An 8,727-nucleotide genomic window follows, 5' to 3' on the forward strand; every position below is an offset into this window, starting at 1 on the left:
CTGCTATTAAAAGTGTGCAAAGTGGCCTGGATCATAGCGACAGGGACTGATTAGGGAATAACTACGCGTGAAGTCAGGAAGCAGTGCTGCTCTCCAGCAGCGGGGTGCCGTAACCTCCTCTTCCTCCACTGTTGCAGACGGACCAGCATAACTGAGCGGTTCGCAGGCATGTGATGCAGTGGGCTGCCTGCCAGGGACCGTTAGGAGGTTTAAATTACTCCGGTTCTGGAAAGGTACGGGGACTGTCCCGCCGGGCCCACGTGCTCATTCAGAGTCCCCGGTGCCGACAAGCTGGGGAGCGTGCCAACAGGGCTGGACGTGGTTCAATGCAGACACAGGTTTCGGTGGATGCCCCGGCCTGTTCTGGAACAGCGACGAAGCTTGGCCCTGGCAGAGACCTACAGGCAGGCTGTTAAAAGTCTCTCGACAGTTACAAGTGAATGTGGAAGGGGACTTTTTCTTCTGTCCACCAAAACCAACAGTCACAGTGCCCGAGTCCTGACTGGAAACTTTCGTATCTGCTCTGGCCACATTTTATGAAGGCATTCCAGATCACACAAACCCAGAGGGACGATGGTTCCCGGCATGCGCGCTGGGTGCAAAGTCTGCAGGCTTTCTCCTGGGGTGCACTTCATGCTTTTGGCAAGGCTGGAGACGTCTGCTGACCTACGGAAAAAATTTCCTAACAGATGCCAAGTGGTCACATAAATATTAATTACGCGGTACTGTGGAAATTGTATTACAATACCTGGCTAATGCATTTCGCAGCTGCATTCCCACTTATTGCTTATATTAAAACAGCACCCAGAAGCCTCGTTTCACTGACAGCTGTACAAACCCAAGCTGAGTTCTGCTTCTTGCTCATGAAAGAACTCGGCCGCTCCCCAACCACCCAGTGTCCCCGGAGAAGAAATCACGTGTTTAAAAATCCAAATAAACCCACATCTTTGTTATTCTGGAGACCTGCCTAGATGTATTCTGTTTGGTAGTCTTGATTTCCCACTGCAGAAATGGGGTAGTTTACCTTGTTGTATCATTTAGGTATTTTCTAATTGCATACTAATTAGCATTTTCACTGTGGTTTTGTACTGAATCAAACAATTGCATCTCCAGGATTACCCAACACAGCTGAGTTAAGCAAAATTAAAAAAAAAAAAAAAAAAAAAAAAAAAAAAAAAAAAAAAAAAAAAAAAAAAAAAAAAAAAAAAAACACCTCTTCCTTTGCCTCTTCCTTTGGTGTACTGACACCTGCTGTACTACTAAAATGTAAATGTGGTAAATATTGAAGAGAGAGTGCAGAACAGTTTGTGTCAGGGAGTGCTGAAAAGTATATCCAAATGAAACCGCACGGGGAGTTACCTCTGGCATGTGCTTATGTGGGTTGAGATTTGCAAAGCAACTTATATATCAAGTGACATTAAAAGTGTAATTACAACTATAAGGACTTTTGCAAATAAAATCCTAGCTAAAAATCTAAGAATAAGCTTTTCTTTTTCTACGCTGTGAATGAAATCCTTAGTAGGTCATTATATATAACATATATATATAATGTATGAAGAGGTACAGGCTTTCTTTGGACTTCACTGATTTTTATCCTAGTTGACATTTTAAATATACTTTCCTAAAATATATTTATATGCACACACACAGGCACAATGTTTTAGTTGCATCCATTTAGGTGCCTGGACACTTTCAGTGGGCAAAATAACATTCCTGAACACCTAAACATTTCGACAGTCTCTAACTTAAAAAAACTTCTTTCAGATGACCTTTCTGGACAATGTTCTGTCTTTGACCAGTTTCAAAGGTAACGTTTTCACTTTTCCATGACAAAAACTTTAATCACCAGTAACCTGAAGTGTGCTTTGCTCTGTAGTCCTGGTTCTGCTCCCCCGCAGAAGCAGCCTTGCCAGCCACCGAGTACCTTCAAATGTGCGCGTACCCGTTTTCCTCCTGACAGTGCAAATGCCTGATAAGCGCTGGCTGTGATGCCGGAGCTCGAGCACCCCCTGCTCTGCTACTCCTAGGCCTGGCGTGGGGCCGGCCGAGAGCGTGGCGTCACGCCAGGGAGCTCTGCTGGCGCAGCCTCAAGAGATGCCCATTTGCCAGAAATGGGGTGAAGGACTCACAGGACTTTGGTCTGCCCTACGTTGGCCATGCCGACAGCCCTGTGCTCCCATGAGAGCAGAAACCCAAACCCTCTGGGCCTGATTTTTGCTCCGGTGAATCCAACTGCAGCACACAATCCCAGGGCCTTCTGTCCCACTCCCTCAGAAGCAGCAGGAGGTGGGGGCTGCGGGGGGCTGCCGTGGCCGGAAGAGAGGTGCCCGTTGCCTCGGCGGGGTGCACACCAGGGCAGCCGTTTGCTGTGGCTGCTGCTTGCGGTTGTGCTTCAACTGCTCGAGGTGGGGAGTGTATGCACTGAGGCTGGAGCAACGCTAATTTAAAATAGGTAGAGAATAAGGCCTCAGATTACAGATTACCTTAACCAAACTATGCTTTTGAATTTTTTATAAACTAAACAAGCCCAATTAAAAAAAGGCAAATAAACTGCTCGAGGTGGGGAGTGTATGCGCTGAGGCTGGAGCAACGCTAGTTTAAAATAGGTACATGCAGGAGAATAAGGCCTCAGATTACAGTTTTCATTACCTTAACCAAACTATGCTTTTGAATTTTTTATAAACTATTCAAGCCCAATTAAAAAAAAAATCTAGTGAATACCTTAAAAGCCATTTTAAACTTCAGCTATGTTTCCCCACAATACAGTTTGATTGTAGTCATCACTTTGTGCTATAGCATCAGCTCTCATAAAGACCTCAGCAATTTATTTTTTTGCAAACACCCAGAGAATCCACAGGATCCATGTGTACATCCATCCCGTCTTGCATGACAATCCTGCTGGTCACTGTTAGCTGCTTTGTGCTCTCTGTTTCAGCCTGTCGGGCTGTTTCGATGGGGAAACTCTCCCGAGGGCTGCCGGGCATGCAGGAGCTCCGGCCCACGAGCTCTCAGGAGGGCACTGCAGAATCGGCCGTGCCTGGCAGGAACTCCGCGTTTTCTCATTATTTTTTTTAGCCGAAGGTCACACAGCCTTTTGAGCAGAAACGAAGGTCTACGGTTTCTCTCTCATAAGCTACTTCTGCTGTTTCAGGGAGACGGAGGCAAACAATATCATAGCCTTACTAGTACCATTAAAAAATTGTCAGCATTTTAGCGCAGAGCTGGCAGCTGCTAGGAACCCAGTCTGAAATCCCCATGGCAGTGGGCACTGCCAGGAGCACCCTCTCCTGCGACTGCTGCTGCCCTGCGCAGGCACCTACCGCCCAGTTCCTTCAGAGCGTGCCCGTACGGGGGTGCATGTGCAAGAAGGGATGTTGAGCATCAGTTTTGCACTGCTTTCACAGACTGCCCGCTGCTGACTTCCATACGTGGTTCAGCAGAGGATCTGTACGATCCATTGAATTCACTAGAAATACTCACTGGAATAACATGCACAGGCTTTGGCACTGCATGAAATATTTAAAGTCCAGCCCTTCATGAATGCTAACAAGCAAAAAAAAAAAATCAATCAGTGGACAGACCTTGAATAATAGCACCAGTGCCCTAGAAGGGTTGTAGTAACTTGCGGCAGCAAGCCCCATGCTGGGTACAAAGGTCTTTATCAACATTTACACAACCTCTCCTTTGAGTCTCACGTTTCAAGTTTACTCAGCTTGTCAAGCAATGGAGGATGAGGGACTTGGGGCAGACAGATTAGCTCAGTTCAGCTGTTAAAAGTGAATGTTATTTTTAATCTTGTATGTTCCATGTAACGGCTTTCCAGCCAACACTATGTTAATTGCATGAATACTTCTACTACCCCTTAACTGGAACGGCAGGCTTTCCACTCGGGAGCAACCGTCACAAAGTTTCTACTGAAATAATGCTTAGTAATTTCCACCGGACTTTTCATCTTCAAAATGCTATACAAACATAAACTCAGTTAATTACCTCTCCCAGCATCCCTTAGAGGTAGGGAAGTGTCATTACCCATGTGTAATCAAATGGGAAGACTTTAACGACACACGATGTCTTGCCCAGGACAAAGGCTCAGGGTTCAATTTGGTTCCTTAGCGTACGTACGTACCTAGTGCTCTTTGAAATGCTGTAGAGTGCCTTCAGGGATGCACAGGGGGCTGGCAGGTAGGGAACAGCAGCTCCAGGACACCTTCTGTAGCAGCTAGAGGCCAGAGGAGATAGCCTGGACTATCTCAGGTGGTGCGAGGCACTGGTGTGTAGACATCCGAGTCCGGTGACAAAGCATTAGACAGTAGGAGATTCCAGCACCTAGACTGTAGGATCCCAAAGGCAAAAACCAAATCAACCCACAAGCCTCTTCCAGACCATTCATAATACAGAATAATAACCTACGTGTGGTGCAGCACGCTCCTTACTGAGCGAGCCTGAACAAACACGCGTATACTGTGTTCTCTGTGCATTAGGTGACTCTCAAATGCAGCAAGTCTTCTACGGTGCCACAGCGCAAGGTCACACTAACATTGGAAATGCAGCTTCCTACCTTCCCACAGAGAAGACCTAGATGACAAGACCATGCAACCCGTCCATTACAGCACTGGGAAGCCACTGCTCATCACCTTCATGTAACAGGGGTTAGTCAGCCGCTGAGCTGGAAAAACGGGTTAAGAATAGCCAAAGATCTGCTCCAGGAGCAGGAGGGACTGCTCTGATCCAGCCCCGCTGGGATTCTCAGTCGCTAGAGCACAAGGTTGCGGAGGAGAGACAGTTGTCTGCTTTCCTGCATGCTGGGATGAGCACACCTATACTTATCTCACCAGCTGTGGAGATAAGTCTCTCACCAGAGACGCATATCCAAGGACATAACAGGCCCTTACGAAGGACCATTATTCAAAATTCATGCTGTTTCTGTTTACTTTTCTTAATGTAAGAAAATAAACATAAAACATTACATTAATGCAGATTTGTGGACAGTGACCTTGATGAGCGAGCACTTATGCACACAAGCTCAGGTGATCTGGAGTGATATTTACCACTACAATTTTATTTTCACCCCGTGTTTTTCCAGAAAAGACATCACAAGTAGAAAATACTATATAGTTGCACAAGGCGCCAGAGGTATGGTTGCCACGGGAACCACAACCTTCAAAATTCCCTCTACTTTTTTAATCCATATAAAATCTTGATCAGAAAGCATGTTAATGTGCTGCATAGGCTTTATGCTTGATATATGCCATATTTTTACAGCACATAAGGGTTTGGGATTTTTTGTTACTTTTCCATATTTTGCTTAGAAGTTGATTAGCTTCCGCCTGTGTAGATTAGACTTCTGCTAACCTACATCACACAGTAATTATGTCATTTGCCCTTGAAGTTGGCAAATGAGGAAACAGCCAAGACTATCTCGAATCCTCATTCTTCAGAGATCCCTGTGTGTCTACCCCTATGCGGTGAGAGCAACCCTTCTGATCACCACAAAAAACTGCTTCACTCCCCTGCTACAAATATGCTTTGCAGGCAACTGCAGAACGGGGCGAATAGACAAAGCTGTGTGCCCACCCAGCCCTAAGTCTGTCCCTCCCGTATTAGTTTCAACCCTCTGGGCTTCGGACCAGCCCACTTTATCACCAGTTTACCTATAAAGATGCAGCCAGGCCCAAGCCCTAGGCTTCTTCCAAGCTGGGATGACAGAATCGGGGTACGGGGCAAAGGGAGATGTCAAACAAGAGATGCCACTCTTTCTCATGCCTGCCAGATCCTGTCTTACTGTAGCTCCTACTATCAAAGTTTGTGCTTTGCACCTTGCACTTCTTCATCTTTCCTTTCTGCTTTGACTCTGATACTCCAAATAACAAAATAAGGTATTGCTACCAAACACCCTGTTCAGCTTCTTTGGGGTGGATTTTTTCACCTACTGGTTAGATTTAAGAAAATAAATGAGTTAAAAGGAAGTATGTGGGAGAAAACAAAACAAAAACCTTTCCCTGGCTTCTTGTATAAGACTTATGTGAAAGAGTACACCTGTAAACTAATACTTTTGTATTTCTATTGTACTTGTGAAAGAAAAGAGTAATAGAAAACACCCTAAAGGGTGAGGCCATGACCTATATAAGATTACTGATCTCTTTTTGCATGTGCCATACAAACTCTTGTATGAGAGTCCTTGAAATTCACATCTCTCCTTTAGCCTCCTGCTGCTGATCACTTCATCATGGTGTCTCTTAGCCCGTCAGCTTTGTTAGCTGCATTCTGCCTAACTTAGGCATCGGGCACCTCAGGGTACCTTCACAAGTAACCTGACATTGATGCCTAATGTGATAAATCTCTGAAATCATTGCTTCAAATTATTTCACTTGACATATTAAGAGGCCTGACACATCTGGCTCTTATCCACGTGTTTGTCCTACATTCATGTAGAGGCATGAAGAAGGGCAGATCTTCAAAACTTACCTCCAGGAAGGAAGGAATAAACCTGTCTGATAAAAACATAGGCGGACTTGGAGGTAGGCCTAAAAATAAGAGAAAGCACTATAGCACAGCACTCAGGATGTCCCTCTTTATCAAAGGGCACTGACAAACAAAGCTAGTGATATGGGAAGCCAAAGATGACTGACAGTAAAATGAGTCACTACTATCCCTCCAAGTTTACAAACCATTTTAAATCAAACAAGATTCACCTCAAGGGCACTGGAATCTCTCCTCTTGATCTAGCAAGCACTCAGGGTGCTGCAGGTTGTGCCATGAGCACAGACCTGTTTGCTCACAAGTAATTTAGAGTCTCTTCTCTCCAGGCACATCAGGAATGAAACTCTAGGGAGTTTAACTCAGAGTGCCGAGATGCCTCCTAGAGAGGAAGCTGCCCAGCTCTCCTGCTTTCTCAGCTTCTTTCCAGATTAAACTACAAGTCTTTATCTGTTTCTTAGACAAATACTCTCCATGTAGGTGTTGTTTTTTCCCTTCTGCTTCTTTCTCAAGCAGAGAAATACACAATTCAAGCAAACAAATCCCTGTTTGTTTCAGTCACATCACCTGAGCCATGACTCAGGTGTCATGGCTGAGTCTGATGTGTGAAACAAACCTTACACGTCCTTCCCTGACCATATGGCATTCTCAGCCAGGTGACTTAAAAACACCTGGGCTTTAAGGCATTTATACCTTAGTCATATACACAGATTACCTAGATTCCCAAGTATTGTAAAATAATTTTGTGCTTCTGATTTAACTTCTCCATCAACAATGCAGCAGAAAAAACAAGCAACTTGGGTTTGTCAAAGGAATTCATTACATGCAATCTTTCATTCTTAAAATGCTCGAAGGCTGCAGATCTTTGAACAAAACTGCAGAGCTGTATGCTCCCCACGTCTGGTGTTAGCCTCCCCTTGGAGTCTAAGGTTTGTCAGTGTTACCAGCATGGAGAGAATCTATTTTGCCACCTCTCCCCTACACATCCCTCAGACAAGGAGTGGTCCACGGCTACCCCAAGACGCTTTCCATTTTAAGCAGAGCTCTGAGCTGCATACTGCATACCCAGCCTGTTACTGTGGACAGCCTATGTGCAAAGTGTCGCTAAGAAAGGTCAGCAGCTGAGCAACACCAGCTTCAGATTGTAACTTCGATGGTTTCTGTACAAAACATATCCTGGACAGGGCAACTGTTTTGAAATGCAAAGCTATTCAGAGGCAGCTTCAAAACTGCGTTCCAGTTTTAGATGGGAGTTCATGATGCGACACACCGCAGTCACGGCAATACTGGAAAACAGCCTCCAGGGGAGGGAAAAAGACGCAGAGCTACCACAAGGAAAACATTTGCAGGAAAAGGAAAACAACGCTGCTGCTGCTGCTTCTCCCCACGTCACTGCTTTAGGGCACGTCTATAGAGAGAGGTTTTCTACATCTGGGTGAAATCATAGCATTAGAAGACCGAAAAACTGAAGCCTGATGGAAGCTTTAAAGTGAGACCGCTCGAAGCACACGGTCTCCTCAGGACCCAAGTGCCACCGCGATGTGAAACGCAGCAGCAAATTCCCTCAGCCTCTCGAGAGAAAACGCGGAGCAGGCCAAAGCGCGGGGTCCGACCCCTTCTGTTTTCTACGTCTGGGTGAAATCATAGCATTAGAAGACCGAAAAACTGAAGCCTGATGGAAGCTTTAAAGTGAGACCGCTCGAAGCACACGGTCTCCTCAGGACCCAAGTGCCACCGCGATGTGAAACGCAGCAGCAAATTCCCTCAGCCTCTCGAGAGAAAACGCGGAGCAGGCCAAAGCGCGGGGTCCGACCCCTTCTCCCCCGCTGCCTAGCTTGCCCAGGCCCGGGCACCGCTTCGCCAGCGGCCGAGAAGGCCCCACTTTCCCCCTGCCCTCACGGCAGCGGGTCCCGCTTCTCCCGTGGCGGCGACACCGCCCCAGCGGCCCCCCCCCAGGGTTACACAGCGCCCTCCGCCGCGAGGAGGCGGCCCACCCGCCCATTGGCTCAGAGACAGGTGCCTCTGATTGGCGCGCACCCGCGCGCTGACACGACCCGCTCCCTTCGATTGGCCGAACCCCGCGTAATAATTGCGCCAGGAGACCCGCGAGCGCACCGCGATTGGCCGCCCTATAGGGGACGCGGGAGGGGCGGCCCCGTAGTCCTCGGGCGCTGGGTGTCGGGTGTTCTGTTTGTGCGCCGCTCTCCGGCCGCCGCGGGAACATGGAGACGCTAAAGGCCGTGGGCGTGA

At 47.1% G+C, this 8,727-nt stretch overlaps 1 protein-coding gene across 1 annotated transcript in view; it reads left to right on the top strand.

Moving 5' to 3' along the window:
* Nucleotides 1-5,396: 5,396 nt before the first annotated feature.
* The window catches only part of SOD1 (superoxide dismutase 1, soluble), a 9,763-nt gene continuing 6,432 nt past the window's right edge, over nt 5,397-8,727 (top strand). Inside the window, exons 1-2 of the mRNA XM_019473035.1 lie at nt 5,397-5,465; nt 8,639-8,719. Coding sequence (XP_019328580.1) covers nt 5,397-5,465; nt 8,639-8,719 — 150 coding nt within the window. The remainder of the gene's footprint in view (nt 5,466-8,638; nt 8,720-8,727) is intronic.

The sequence above is a fragment of the Aptenodytes forsteri genome, unplaced genomic scaffold (genome assembly GCF_000699145.1).
Source record: "Aptenodytes forsteri isolate BGI_AS27 unplaced genomic scaffold, ASM69914v1 Scaffold2, whole genome shotgun sequence".
In the NCBI taxonomy this organism is placed as follows: domain Eukaryota; kingdom Metazoa; phylum Chordata; class Aves; order Sphenisciformes; family Spheniscidae; genus Aptenodytes; species Aptenodytes forsteri.